This window comes from Hippoglossus stenolepis, chromosome 6 (genome assembly GCF_022539355.2).
Source record: "Hippoglossus stenolepis isolate QCI-W04-F060 chromosome 6, HSTE1.2, whole genome shotgun sequence".
In the NCBI taxonomy this organism is placed as follows: domain Eukaryota; kingdom Metazoa; phylum Chordata; class Actinopteri; order Pleuronectiformes; family Pleuronectidae; genus Hippoglossus; species Hippoglossus stenolepis.
In genome coordinates, this window is record NC_061488.1 from 18,360,413 (window position 1) to 18,375,529 (window position 15,117).

General features: G+C 42.6%; 1 protein-coding gene across 1 annotated transcript in view; it reads right to left on the reverse strand.

Annotated features, from left to right (window-relative positions):
• Window positions 1-647: 647 nt before the first annotated feature.
• Window positions 648-15,117, reverse strand: part of celsr3 (cadherin, EGF LAG seven-pass G-type receptor 3) — a 101,282-nt gene continuing 86,812 nt past the window's right edge. Inside the window, exons 27-37 of the mRNA XM_035159499.2 lie at window positions 12,337-12,511; window positions 11,273-11,385; window positions 10,711-10,790; window positions 9,824-9,950; window positions 9,456-9,575; window positions 8,160-8,251; window positions 7,458-7,549; window positions 6,967-7,140; window positions 5,475-5,669; window positions 2,989-4,033; window positions 648-2,529 (exon numbers count right to left, since the gene is read on the reverse strand). Coding sequence (XP_035015390.2) covers window positions 2,502-2,529; window positions 2,989-4,033; window positions 5,475-5,669; window positions 6,967-7,140; window positions 7,458-7,549; window positions 8,160-8,251; window positions 9,456-9,575; window positions 9,824-9,950; window positions 10,711-10,790; window positions 11,273-11,385; window positions 12,337-12,511 — 2,241 coding nt within the window. The 3' untranslated portion in view covers window positions 648-2,501. The remainder of the gene's footprint in view (window positions 2,530-2,988; window positions 4,034-5,474; window positions 5,670-6,966; window positions 7,141-7,457; window positions 7,550-8,159; window positions 8,252-9,455; window positions 9,576-9,823; window positions 9,951-10,710; window positions 10,791-11,272; window positions 11,386-12,336; window positions 12,512-15,117) is intronic.

The following is a 15,117-nucleotide window of genomic DNA, read 5'->3' on the forward strand; positions in this document are numbered from 1 at the left end:
TGACAGGATGACCGTCAGTGTGTGAGATGTGAGTGTTTGTTTCTGCTCTTTGCATTTCCATCCATTTCTCTGTGTGTTTGTTTTATTCCTCTGTGATGAGTAACGTCCACACCTTCCTCTCTGCGGTAACGTTTTGCACACAGTCATGGTTTCTGACCTAATTTGTTCTTCCTCAAAACTTGTCTGCTTTTCATATTATGTATTTTTTTGCTCATCGTGTTCTTTTTTATCCCAATGTTTTATATTCACTTCCTCTCTTGTTGCATTATTGTTGTAACAAGTATTTTTTGACTGACACAACGCTCCCCTTTCGTTTAGACACAGGCAACACAATCTGACAGGGCCGAAACCACATTTTCCTTGAGTTTTTGCCACCCACTGCATTTTTCGTCTTTCATGAAAATATTTTCAAGTTATTCACGATCCCTCAATCCCTCTCAAGACCTTTGCTTCCAAATGCCTGTGTAATGTTACCTTCAGGCGTGTTCTCCATGCTTGCTCCAACAGCTGCAGCAGCTGCAGGTGGAGAGACCTGCATCTCAAAACCACTTAAGAGGCTTTTAGCACTGACATAACTGACATCTCCTCTCCTCTCCTTTCCTCTCTCCTCTCCTTCCTCTCCTCCTCTCTCCTTTCCTCTCCTCTCCTCTCTCTCTCCTCCTCTCTCTCCTCTCCTCTCTCCTCTCCTCTCCTCTCCTTTCCTCTCTCCTCTCCTCTCCTCTCCTCTCCTCTCCTCTCCAAACTGCTGCCGAGCTGCAGAAGCTGTGTCAGATCATGAGACCAGATCTATGTGCACCGCCCAAAACAACGAGAGCAAATCTGTATTAATGTGTTCTGCTGGGGATCCCTTCATTGACGACATCTCATGTTGGAGGAGATCGGAATTAGCATTAGCTCTAACTCAACAGAACTAAAGCCTGTGCCTATTTTCGGAGAAATGTCTTGAATATAAAAGATATTGTGAAATAAATTCACAGCAGCCGTGTTCAGCCAAAAGCATTCTGGGATGGCAGTCATGTGCTAGAGACATGAGCTAATACTGTTACAGGTTGATACCATGCTGGATATGTAGTGCAGGTCTCCAAACACATGAGCACACTGCGATTCATAATATCTTCCCTCTGAGCTGCTCTCCTCCACGTTGACTTTAGACATGTTCCAATGGTACAATTAGTAAGAAAAAACCAAAAGGAAATCAAGATTAAAACAAAACTGTGAATTACATCCATAACGTTCACACCCTGCACAGTTTCAGTTTCATCACAGAAAACTTAGGATGGTTGATGTTTTATAGTGATATTAAGCAGTCGTCCCTTTGGCTTGGATTTGCACAGAACCTCTGCTCGAGAAGCTTCTATAAATAAGTCTCCCGGATGCTGCTGGGGAGATTTGACGGGGCCTGCGGCGTCTCCTGAGGCAGGCTGAGTCGCGATGCATCCAAATGCAACGATACCTTAAATGGTTGTTACGTGATACAGCCTCATGCAGAGAGGCAGGGAGATATCTACCTTCACCCGCCAGGTCCCCAGAACACCAGAGATAAGTTGTTGTGATATCAGTCGACTGATATGGTCTGCTTCAGACAGCACCAGGCACAAACACACACAGACAGATGAAGAGGTCACATTCATATACAGTGGATCACAAAACAGCACAATCTTGTGAAGGAGCTGACACGTTGACACCTTTACAAGCTGAACTCTGAACCTTCACGTGTTGTTTTACCTTCTTCTGCACATTCGATTCCATCAGATCTATTCTCTTATTATAATCCCTTCCTCTATTTACAATCACTTCTCACTACTTGATATTTTCCCATTCAACCACATGGTTCGTGGTTTAGATAATCTCATCAGATACTATTGCCGGGCCCCTGATGCTATACACAAGGTTGACGTGTTTGAGGAAAGGTTTCTGAGGAAATGTGTTTTTCGGGGAGAAATTTGGGGGGGTTTTCTGTTTCTTTTTTTTTTTCTTCAAGGGGGAAATCTCTCCCTCAGCCACAAACAAGACTGCACTCGCACTGACCTCAATCACAACCTCACATGGACACAATCATTTAAAAAAAAGAAAACATCACAAGAGATTTTGTCTTCATCTCCAATGAAAAAGATACAAAATGTATAAAAAATGTTATTTACAGTCTTTTCTTTTTTTCCCTTTAGACCGATCTTGTCTGGAATAGGCTGAAGTTTGTGTTTGAGATCTGAGGAATTTGTGTTTGACAGTTTTAGGTAGTAGAGGTGGTTGACTCATCGTCCAAAGAAACGTCAGAGATCACTGTAGGCAGAATGACTCGACAACCTTTGTACAATCTGCCTACAAACATCCTCCTCTCCTCTCCGTCCTTCTATCCATCTCTGTCTCCTCTGTCTTTAGCTTGTTTCCCGTCCTCCGATGTCTCAATGAACCCCAGTGGTTCAGGACCATCCATGACCTTTGAACTTGTCCCTGGTGAGCCGAGCTCAGTCGCAATGCATAAAGGGATATGGAGGCTGTCATCAAGACTGTCCTTCACTTCTGTTGGCTCTGAGGTGAAGAGAAGGAAAATGACTCATTGTTAAGTTCATACAGCGACTCTTCTACTGACTGTAAATTCACTTCCACACAATGAGGACAGAGAAAATATCACAGCAAAATGGAAATGAGCTCCTAAAGGCACAGGGACAACGAGAGAGGAGGGAGATGGTGCTGGAAAATAGAACTAAACCGACAAGGGACCTGATGATAAAGAAGCTGAGCAGGGAGTGGAACTAAGGGAGCTGAGGAAAGTTAAGATGAAAAGACAGAAACAGAAAGAGAGAAGAGGTAAATAGTTGGATAGTGGAAATGAGGAAATCTAAACATAGAGGAAAAGGAAAAATACATAGGAAACTACAATTTAAAAGTGTGTTTACAGAGGATCAAAGTTCAGTTACAGACCGATGTAAAATAGAGGGGGACAGATGGAGGGTAAATCGAGGTTTATTTATTTCAATACAAACTTACTCAGAGTCTGGGGAGACTTCAGATATGCTGTGGGAGGTGGCAGACTGGGGAGGAGAGGGGGAGTGTCCGTGGGCAGAGCCATTGGGTCCAGGGTTAGAGGCAGCGGGGGACGGAGGGAGGACAGTGGAACCGAAGGACGCCAGGATGGAGGACAGAATATCCAGGTGTTCACTCGATTGCGGTCGACTCAGAGGGTTGATATTTGAACTTGCGACCTGGGGCCCAGTCTGACCTTGATACCTACATGGAGGAGCCGAGTCCAGTCGTCCTCTGGCATGAGGGAGCTGCTCATGTGGAGGCTCCTCGGTGATCGGGGGAGGGGGGGAGGCAGAGGGAGGCTGGTCGGGGTGTGAGGGCTGACGGGGAGGCAGAGTGCGAAGCCACTCCCGACACGGCTGAGCTGAGGCTCCCACTCCATTGGTGTCCAGCTCCTCCCTCGACCTACTGCTCATCACCGACCCTGCCAGGTGCTCCCGGGATGAGGCCTGCCGCCGGGTTAGCGTGTTCAGCTGCGACCTCGATCCGCTGAGGTATCCCTCCATTCCAGCTCCACTCAAGTCCTCCCTTGAGGCGTGGACACTGCCTCCGTGGTGGTTGTCCAGTCTGTCCCTGGATCCTGACAAATTTTCCCTGGATGATGAGACTCGCTGGTGATCAAGCCCCAAGCCCCCTAATCCTGGTCCCTGCCCCAGTCCCAGCTCCCTCCTCCTGGGTAAGAGATCCAGGTTGTCTCTGGAGCCCCTGGAGTCCAGTCGGTCCCTCGACCCCCCAACCGTCTGCCTACCGAGTGGATCCCTGGACAGCTGCCTCCGGGCAAGTGAGTCCAGGTGCTCCCTGGAGGAGTAGCGAGAGGCTGGCTGGGACAGAGAGCCCGTCCCTCCTCCGGCACCAGCTGTGGCAGAGTACATGCGACCATAGGAGGCAGCAGGAACACCTCGATGGCCCAGAGTAGAGGTTCTGTACCAGTTGAGCTCACTGGGGACTCGGCCCATTGTGGACAGACCCTGGAGCGCTGGGGGACAGCCCATACGATTCTTCAGGATGCCTGGAAGAAGACAATATGAACATGAGAAAAAGAGTAAAGAGCACAAGTGGAATAAAATGAGCAAGAATTTTGAATTCATAAAAAAGTAATGAGATTCTAAAACCGGGGAGATTGGACAGAAGTGTACTAAAGGTGTTAAAGATGAGGGTGGAAAAGCTGTAAGTCGAGGAAAAACGATGTGAGAAGAAAGGGAAGAAAAGAGACAGATGTCAGAGATGAAGAGGAGTGAATAAGAGTAGGAGACAGAAGTGTTTTGGACTAATTAATGACAGTTTTAGATCTCCCTACATTCACTGTTTATATTTTATGAATCATAATACCATCTGAGTAATCTGGAAAATCCTGAGGGAAACTTGAAAATGAAATTGCACGATTAAAATACCTTCACTATTGTAAGTGAGGTTTCCTGCTGTCAGCTTCTTTTTCTGTGTGAGTGTGTGCGAGTGTGTGTGTGTACATATGTTGTATGTTTTTGTGTAGTATTACGTGTCCTAGAATGTCAGCCTTTTCATCTTTCAGGGTACTCGTGTGATCTCCTGCCTTTCTTTCTCACTCCCTCTGCGCGTGCCTTTGCATGTGTATTACACCTTCGTGTGCACACGCCAGTTTTAAATGTGTTCTGAGCATACTGACTGCACAGTATATATAAAAGTGTCACCCACGGTTTTAGGGCCTGTGTTGTATAAGTTATGTTTTATGCAGACAGGCCACTCTGCTGATTCCAGAAATAGAGTGCTGTGTGGGGGATACACACACTCCTGCACGGTTAGCACACGTATGTCGAGAGTGAGTCATGACATGCTGACCATCTTATTATATTCTGACTTTGACTTCAGACAAACATGCTCTGATTTGCTCACCCCAGTAAGTGGGTGCTAGGTCAAATGGAGGTTGTTCAGAAACAGTTAAAACCTATAAGGTCTCAGCTATTGAGCTGTGTTTGGATTCAGCTCCGATGCTGACCTCATCTCCATCTTCCTCTTGGCACAATGCCCCATTTCATCACTGCATGATGTCTGGAGACCACACACTGATATTCGAAGATGCACAACCCAAATTGCCTTTGAAGACTCGTATGTAACACAATCATAAAACTTGGTGCACTGGTAGATATTTAACAACGTGAAGTAAAAGAAAGAAAGACAACTAAAACTCAATGTGTTACCGGTAATTGTCTGTTAATTATTATTAGCTACATGGTTTTCACAACAAAAATATCTTCTCTGCTGCATCTTTGTTATCCAATTTTCCAAAGTATGTGTCATATCCAGTATTCATGTGCCATTTAATTTATTCGACAAGCAATGCCTTGGCAAACTACAAAAACAGAAACCTATGACTAATTTAAGAAGGATAAACTACAGATTATAATAATATTAAAAGCAATTTCAAATTCAGTGTGCTCTGTGTATTTTTAAAAATGTTTTTCTGTTTTTCTAACCCTTGCGGTGCCTGTGTGGCTGCGTGAGGCCGTTCTCATCCCCACTGGTCAGTGCTGCATCAAGCTGGTTGTTGTTGGCAGCATCCTTGCTGTAATCTGCTCCCAGGGGGCGCTCTGAGCCCCACTTTTGCAGCGTGTGCGTCTCACACTCTTCCAAAGCTGGCCAATAGGACAGAAGGTCATTTCCATCCAGATCTGGCAGACACACGCACACAAAACCACTTTCTGGTTACTGGAAGTTAAAAGGATGAAATCTGTTCCCACACCAGGTATAACTGTATTGACCAATGACTTCTGATAAAAAGCTCATTAAGTCGAGGTAAAGAAATTAAAAAGCCGACATTGTGGGAAACTCACTATTACTGCTGTCATAGCTGAACATAATTTATCATTGAAACCTGTAAACACCAAATATGAAAATCTCTCAATATGTTCTCTTGCCTGATTCATCTTTTTAATTTGACATTAACTATTCTGCAACATATTTGAGCATCTCAATGAACACAAAACAGATGCGTGTATCAAATACTGTAGCAGGTGTCAGCAGAGAAATAGCATGTACTGTATGTGCTGTGCTGTACGTGTTGAGCATGTACAAAGTGAATTAAGAAAAAGGAGCTGATGAGGAGAGGTGTCTAGTCCAATAAATGAATAAACAACATTTCATCATTGATTTTTCAGTGAGGTAAATAGACGGGAAAATATATTAAGGCTGTTACTTTCATTCCTTCCGTGATCAATTAATCTGTAAAAAGTGCTCTCATGTTCTTTGGCCATTAACAAGTCTAATGGCCTCTTGAATAAAACCAAACGCCCCTCTATTAGTTTGACATGCAGACATGATCACTTGCTCAGTTGATGGCTCAACAGAATTGAGGAGAGGGTTTCATGCTTTGTCACAACGAACAGGAAACTGTGACCCTTCAGTCAGAAGCCTGCTCTGTTCTAACCCTTCACTTCGCCTGCACTGACCATCTGGATCCTGTCCTCCCCCATTTTGACAACATCAGTCTGCATTTCCCTCTGAATAGAGGTCATGTCATCCAGATGGCTTGATTAGCTGAGAATTGATTACTTATATGGATTTATAGATTTCCATGTCTGGTCTTTTCTCACAGTGAAACCTTTCACAGACCCTGTGTATGCATGACATTTATATTACACACTTCGAGGTGTATTATATATATATTATCAATGACGTCTTTTCATTTTTGATAGAAGAACTACAGGTATTGATAAATTACTACTTGCACTGACATTTCCACTTTAATATATGCGTACACTGTTATTGTGCCCACACATGCTTCTACATATCTGAAATTTAAGATTGAACTTCTTCCTACAGCAGGAGAATACTGCTGTCTGGCAGGTACATGTGTTTTCTTATCAACTGCTCTCATCAAGTGCCTTTTACTCACTAGCTATTTGTAGCTTTTTGCCTGAGGAAAAGAAACCTTCAATCATCTGAATATTTAACAAATTGCTCATCTACCTTTGGTGCCGTTGTGGGTGGGCTCGGTGAGCAGGCGCTCACTGTGATTGGAACGCTTGAATCGCCGCTGGATGCGTCCACGGAGACGGACGTTGTCCTCGCTCTCAGAGGAAGGGATGGAGAGACTGCGCTCCTCCTCCATGGAGAGGTCAGAGTCTGAGTCTGAGTCCTCACCTGGAAGCAGGGAGGGAGAAGAAGGACAGAGAGAGAAGAAGACAGGTGAAAGGAGAGACGGAGACAAAGAATTATATAAGGAAAAGATAAGGATGATAAATTGTTCATGTCAGCGATAGTAATAGATTAAAAGAAAAAAGCAGAGGTGACGAAATTAAGAATGTGTTGTGACTGCTTGTCACGAGTGTGTTTTTGTGTCCTATCTCAGGGTGTCTGAGTGTGTCTGAGTGTGTGTGTGTGTGTGTGTGTGTGTGTGTGTGTGTGTGTGTGTGTGTGTGTGTGTGTGTGTGTGTGTGTGTGTGTGTGTGAGTGCTGACCTCCGTCTCTGTGGAACATGGCTACATCCAGGTCTGTCGCTCCGGTGTGGACGATGTTTTGTTCCAGAGTCTGACGAGCTAAAAGATTTTCTCTAACGGGCAAAGAGGAGAGCGGTGAGTGAACTCATGAACTCAACTACATGTGCATACAAACACACTCATACAGTAAGTTGTATGTGTACTAATACAGTCTGATACCAATTTTAAAAAGAGAGCAGCCACAGATACAGTATCTATAACGTGCGCCCACAAAAAACACACATATACACACAAACACACACACACGCACACAGAGTCACTGAGCCATATCAGCCCATCTTAGAGTATATTAGTGTTGCTCTACATACACTAAAGCACATTGTTCCATTCAATCTTCTTCATCTTTACCCCACTGACCCACAAAATACATGACATGATTTTTATTTGCAAGAGAATTTCCTCCCTGAAGCAATCTCATCTCAAATCAGAGCCACAGAGAATCAATGAAACCTGACAGATTTCTATTTGAGTTTTGAGTCATCATTCACTCAATATTAATTGGCCATTTTGATGCCGTTGGTATTAAACCATTCACTCTTGAACTACTATGATGAAGTGTATTTGGAATCTTCTCTTCCTGCCACAATGTGGAGGTTTTCCACTGGCTTCTTGTGTATGTGTCTGTTTGAAGATTGTTGTGTTTCTGTGAGTTGTATACTGTACCTGGCGGAGCTGACAGAGGAGATGGTGGAGGTGCCCAGGGTGATGCGATGCAGTCCGCTCTGCTCCAACAGAGATGCATTGTGATACGGATTCTGAGACAGGGACACATTGATTATTTAGAGGAGGGAGAACCATTTTAAGAGTCTTTTTGTCTATTGTTCGGAGCTGTTTTATATAGATAATAAAATTGTCTTTTATTTAACATCACAAACTGCTCGGTACAAAGAGTAAAAATCCCAATTGTATAATGGGCAAACCTTCATCATTTATTTCTACATGAAGGACATCTTTATGACACTGGGGTTTTCTATGTATTTAGTATTTATATAAAATTACTGGGTGATAATAATAAGCAATAAACTACAGCCCCCATTATATTTCAGTGTAGTTTCCAGTAGTTTTAAATGCTGAAAGCTGATGGAAAAAAACAGAAGGAGGCATGACCTCAGCTTTCTCTGCTGTATTAGGCCACTTTATGAATAAGAAATGATACAGTATGAGTCAGATAGTCAGATACAAAATGATGCTAATAGATGGTCATGGTTTGCGAGAGTGTGTGTGTGTGTTGATGTGGTGCAGTCATTTGTCCCACTTGGGAAAGTTCTGTAATGGGTAGGAAGAGCATTGGAGGGAAAGGGTGTTAAAAGAGTAAAAACTAACACGCGCTCACACACATCTGCATGCACGTGAACATCTTACACGCACACACACACACACACACATCCAGGCTACAGATAGAGAAGATAGAAGAAGGAAAGAAATGAAACCAGGGCAGGGTCACACACACACACACACACACTCTCTCTCTGAGCAGGCAATGCACTTTGCTGTGGCTGAGCGTGGTTAAGGAGCAGACAGGGCTCCACTGGTCGGTATTCTGTTTTAACTGGGTCAGCAGAAAACCCTGAAGGCAGAAGGAGAGGAGAGAGGGAGGACGGGGAAGATGGATGGACGGAAGGAGGAATTGGGGGCAGAAGGACTTTTGTGCTGTCTAATAATGGACAGTGAGAATGTGCATCCAGAAAAAAACTCTACTGTAGAAAAGATGCTAAATGCCTTTGGGATCATGTAGTGAGTTGATTTAAAGCTTCATCAGGCTCTTAACCTTCAAGTATGTATCGTGTAATATGACAATTTCATTATAATATCATAACTCATGCAAATAATGACATTTGAATTCTTTTGTATGGTATTTTTACAAACTTGCTGAAAAGGTAGTTCAGGTCAAGATACAAAACCAGCTGAGAGCTTTTTGGGTTCAGAAGAGACGCGCTCCAACGTGTGCGTGGGACTCACTGTGTTCTGAGGAGCTCTGGGTGGATCTTCTCCAGGACTCTTCTTACCGAGAACGGCGACTCTCCAGGCCTCCTGAACCTCTGAGTTAAACACTGTGAACACCAGCATCACCGACAGACCCTGGGAGAGGTAGGAGGACAGAGAGAGAGATGGTTTTAAGGTTTTAATCTACAAGATCCTTACACTACAAAGTTCTGCACTTCCCAAAGATAATACAATTACATGTATAAAGTGAGCAATATTAACACGTGTCAAATTAGGTGAAAGCAGTAATAAAACATATTGTTTGAATTACTACTTTTTTTTCTAAACTGTGAAATCTTATAGATTAGTTCTTCCCTGACTACAAACATGCACTGTGCTCATACCTGCACTAGGCAGAGGACATCAAATATGTAGTAGAAGGCAAGGATGCTGTTGTTCACGGCCATGAGACCACACAGCCAGGTGGCGGTGGCTACCAACAGCAGAAGGATGGCATTACGGATAGTCGCACTGGATCCAGAGATAGAGAGACAGGGGAAACAAAGAGGGCAGTGGGGGAGAGCAAGGTTAAATTTGGATTTACCAGGATGATGTAACACACTTCCTGTGAGCTGTGCTGGAAGACTTCAGAAAGCAACAGAGAGTCAGAACGAGCAGGAACAAGAGCCCTCAGATAAAACCAAAGGATGAATGCTGAGACGGAAATGTGGCAGTGAGGAAAAGAGAGACAGACACCAAATAGCTTAAAGTCCCACTCCGGTGAAAATCAGGTTTGGCTAACATGTCCCCCTTGTGCCTTTCATTTGGTAAAAGACACATTTTAAGTGAAACAGGCAGTCAACACCATGAATCATAACCTGTACCTTAACAGTGCAGTAAATAAATGCCACTCTGAAAGAAATGTACAGTTTGTGATGTCACAAACCTGAGAAACCAATCCAATCAACTTGTGGGTGGGGCTCAGCAGCTGAAAAAAGGCCCCTAACCTGAATGTGAGCTGTTAGCATACTAATATATCTTTGTCCCATAGGAAGGAAGGTATAGAGATTTAAGCCATTTTTGGGCCATAACCTTTTTCCTGACAAATCTTTTGAATATGCAATTTTGAGGAACAAAGAAAAAGGTTTTGATAAAGAGTATTAAAGATGTAAAAGCAGCTGGAGTGGGACCCTAAGGGATTTTCTTTTTTGCTGTTCTTGCAATTCAGTATGTGTCCACAGCCTATTTCTATCTTTGTATCGTACTCTGACGCCAGTGGGTAAGTACTCACATGACAGGCAGCTTCTTGGTCTCCTTCTGCGATGGGTTGCAAGACATCTTGGCAACAGTCGTGAAAATCCCTCCATTCACCTAGAAAGAGGCAGATCAACAGAGTCAGGCAACTTTTTAATGCTTGTATGCTAATCCAATACTGCCACTAACCAGGCATAAAGATAAACAGACACAACAAGATCAATGTGGACAATATATACATATGAAAAGATAAAGGAATAGTAAAGGCAAGTCATTTGCCTTTACTCAATGTGTCTTGAGTAAATGAACAACACAAACAATGCTGATCATTTCAACAATACTAATCACTTCAACTATGACGACAATGCACTGAAACTATTCATAAGCATCATAAAACCCGGTACACTTTCTTATTCAAGCATTGCTGTGATGTTGTAAAAGGACACTAGCTTGATGTGGGGACCAATTCAAATTATGGTCCAGCAGTAATCAAGAACAACAAAAACAAAGAATCACATCACTGATTACACAGCATTACATTACTCAGGTTTTTGTGGACACAACATGAAGCATATCAAGACAGTCAGGGAGACAGTTACCAGTATGACGATGGCAATAGGTCCAGCGAAGCTCCAGATGAGTTTGTCATAGATGGAGATCCAACAAAAGTCTGGGTTCCCATAACCCTCTGGGTCTAATCCCACTGCCAGGCCTGCAGTGAGGAGACACAGGCATGACACAGGTCAGACAAAAGATCAACTCTAGAGATCTACTCAGAGAGACAGCAGTCAGAAAGGGTTTTACAATATCACAGCAGTCATAACAGGCATTATCTGAGTGACAGTGGCGGAAAAATGTCAAAGAATCAATGTTAGACATTAATCTTTTAATGATTAGTCCTTATTATATGATTAAGTAATATATAGTTATAAAGATAATCATTTAGGTGAAAAGCCGCATGCTGGTTTATCACATGTTTTATCACAGCAAACAACTTTTTGATAAATCCATCAGTTGTGCACATCCACCTCTCTTGAGCAGACCGTTGACCAACTTCCATTAAGGTGCCGGCTGAGGTCGTCAGGAAATGTGTACATGAACAATTCCTTGTATGTCCTTGTTTGAACACTGGCATGGTTGTAACAGTAATTCATTAATATAGAATTAATTGAATTAATTGAATTGCAAAAGTAAGAGAGTCACAACAGACAAACACACCTCTGAGCCTGAGGAAAGAAACATACTGCCTGTGTGTGTGTGTGTGTGTGTGTGTGTGTGTGTGTGTGTGTGTGTGTGTGTGTGTGTGTGTGTGTGTTTGTGTGAAAGATGGGAAGAAAGCAGACAGATATTACTTACTTACTGAGTGTGTCAAGGAAGAAATTGCTTGCGTGTGTGTGGATGTGTGTCTGCGCTTTGCTATCGCTATATTAAAATGTCACTGAAACCTGCTTAATACAAGTGTCAATAGGAATCCTTATCCACACAGCCAGACTCACTGTGAATGTGTGTGATGTGTGTGTTGGTGCATATACTGTATATACATACATATATATGTTGTCATATATGTTTTCACGGATGAGTAAATGTGGCAAGGAAAACGTTTTGACTGTGAGTATACACTGATGCAAACATACATTTGCATGTGTGTGTGTGTGTGTGTTACCTGTAATAATGGCGGGCACGCCCCAGCCGATGGCGTAGTAGAATCTCATGGCTCCATAGTTGATATTGCGCTGCTCAGTCTGCATGCGGTAGATATGAAGGCCCTCGACGAACATCCAGGCAAAGGTGGACATGAAGAAGTAATGGAGCAGGATGGCGACGACTGTACACAGAAACTGGAGGGAGAGAGAAAGAAACATATTTGAAAAGGGAAGGATAAGAAAGCAAGGGAAGGAGCAGAAAATGTGAGATAGCAAAGGAAAGAAAGATAGAAGGAGAAGAAGTAATAAAAAGAAGAAAAAAAAGCAGGGAGGAAATAAGGAAGGTGAAGGAAGGGGACGGGCAGAGTGAGGCAGCAGGAAAGTGTCAAATAAAAAATTGGAAATAAGAAGGTGAGAGGAAAAAAATAACGTGATCCTTTATATTGATTTTGTGACAGTCGAGAGCAGAAGTCTCGGCAAGAGACCAATACGTCTTTATTACAGCACAGGCATGTATGATTTAATTAGCAACACGACTAATGAAGGGAGTTTATGGCAGCGTGTTACTGTATATCTCCAGGAAATGCACAAAACAACTGATATGAATTCAAATGAATGTTGTTAATTTGCGGAATTATAGTAAAAACGCTCAAGAGCCTGTTTAGCTGTGATTATGGGCATGAAATTAAGCAGCATCAGAAGAAGAAAGCTCAGAAAGTATGAATAAATGTAGAAATATAGAAATAAATAAATGTTGAAATGTAAATATACAGAAACAAATACATGTGGAAAAAAATAAATGTAAAAATAAATAAATAAATGTAAAAACGTAAACAGTTTTTTTAAATACTGAGTTAGCAATTACCAAATGTATTTTATTTTGTATTTTTTTATACATTTTTTTGGGGGGGGAATGCATACGTTCATTTATTTATTTATTTGTGTATTTGTTTCTAATTTTGGCAGTTACGGTCCTCCATAGAAATTATCATCTCAGTGCATGTTTGCTTAAATTCTTTGTGTTGTTTGAAATATTGATGAAACACAAGTGATACACATGGAGAACTTTGTCTTTTTGCCATCGATGTGATGCTGCATGAATCCTGAGGACACGTCAAGTCAGAGTTAAGTGATGCCATAATCTGCTATAACTTGATATTCTGAGGTCAGTCAATTGGTTTGACTGCACGTCATCAGGAATGACAATGACAATTATTTTTTTGTCAGGGCAGAGGAAACTTCCAAATAGCTTTTCTCAGTCAAGTTCTGCTGTTTGGTTTCGGCAGCAATGCTGAACGTCTCCATGAATAATGCAGGGAATTAGCATTTAAGCTTTCTGTGAAATTACCCTCAGGCTGCAGTGAAGTCTGTTTGGAGAGGTTTATTCAGACTACAGCCTTTGGTCTCTTCCCTTTGTTTGGCCTGTTGAGACGATGCCATTCAAACTCAAGTGGTTCTGAAGCACAGCACCAATTTGTCTTGTCTGTGTTCGGCATTTTGGGTTCAAAGCTGAAATGATGATAACAGGCACTGTCTTCTATAACTGTGTTGTTGTTTGTCAGAAGGAAGAACAAAATCCAAACCAACCACAGGGAACAACTTGAAAACACACAAGTTGAAGTAGATAGCTGGCAGCTATCAGCCAGTTTTAAAAGCCAGAGTTGGAATACTAAGTACACTGTTACTTCCTGACTAATATAAGCACCAGACACAGATGGAAGCTTAAAAAGCCAAAGCAACCCACCCCAGAGAGATTAAAACTGTCCCCCTCTACCAGAATCTTCCATCCATCCACTATCTATAGCGCTGATGCATTGAGGAGAATCCAACCCCAGCTGACATTGGGTGGGAGGTGGGGCACATCCTGGACAGGTGTGAACTCAGAACTAAGAACTTTCTCCGGGGTTTGCCGTTCACACATGAACAACACAGCAGGAGATTCTCCAGTCAGACATGTTTACAGCAACAAAGACATTTCCAGAGCTTTCAGGTGAGAGGTGGTGCAACATGCAGGAGGCGGGACCTAACGTATGAATTCTTCTGAGGATATAACGTGTTTTTGTTTAGATCACATCCACACTGGTGTCTGCATTTATCATCAAAAGCTCTCTTGACATCTTCGTCTGTGTCTTCAACGTGCTTCTCTTTTTCTTTTAGTTATTTTCAGTTTTGCCTCTGTCCCGTGTTAGAAACGTCATCAACATGCCCACTCACTTGTTGAGAATCTTCCCAAGCACCTCCTGTTGTTTTGTCACATGAGCTCATTCAGACATTATCCAGAGTTTTAAAGGTTCAGTGTGTAGAATTAAGTGACATCTAGGGGTGAAGTGTCATGTTGCAGCTGAACACCCCTCACCTCACCCTCCCCTTCCAAACATGAAAGAGAACTTGTGGTAGCCTTCAGTTGTCATAAAAACTGAAAATGTGTTTAGTTTGTCCAGTTTGGGCTACTGTAAAAAACATGGCGGCCTCCATAGAGAGGACCCGCTCCCGATGTTAATACAAAGTATTTAAATATAAAGGGCCCATTTTAGGGTAAAGAAAACCACAATTCGTAAAATTTAGATTCTAACACATTAGTTAAAACACCAATAGGGTTATTTAATATTCAATTTCTGCCACTAGATCCCTTTCACACTGGACCTTTAACAAGACGACTGGCAGGAGAAACGTCTGAGAAAGTCTGCAGCTTCTCACCCGGACCTTTGTGTTCTCACATACAGCCCCTCTGGAGATTATCCAGAGTTCAGTGCATGTCTGAAAGCAGCTATACAGAGACAAAAAAACATTTATGCTCACAT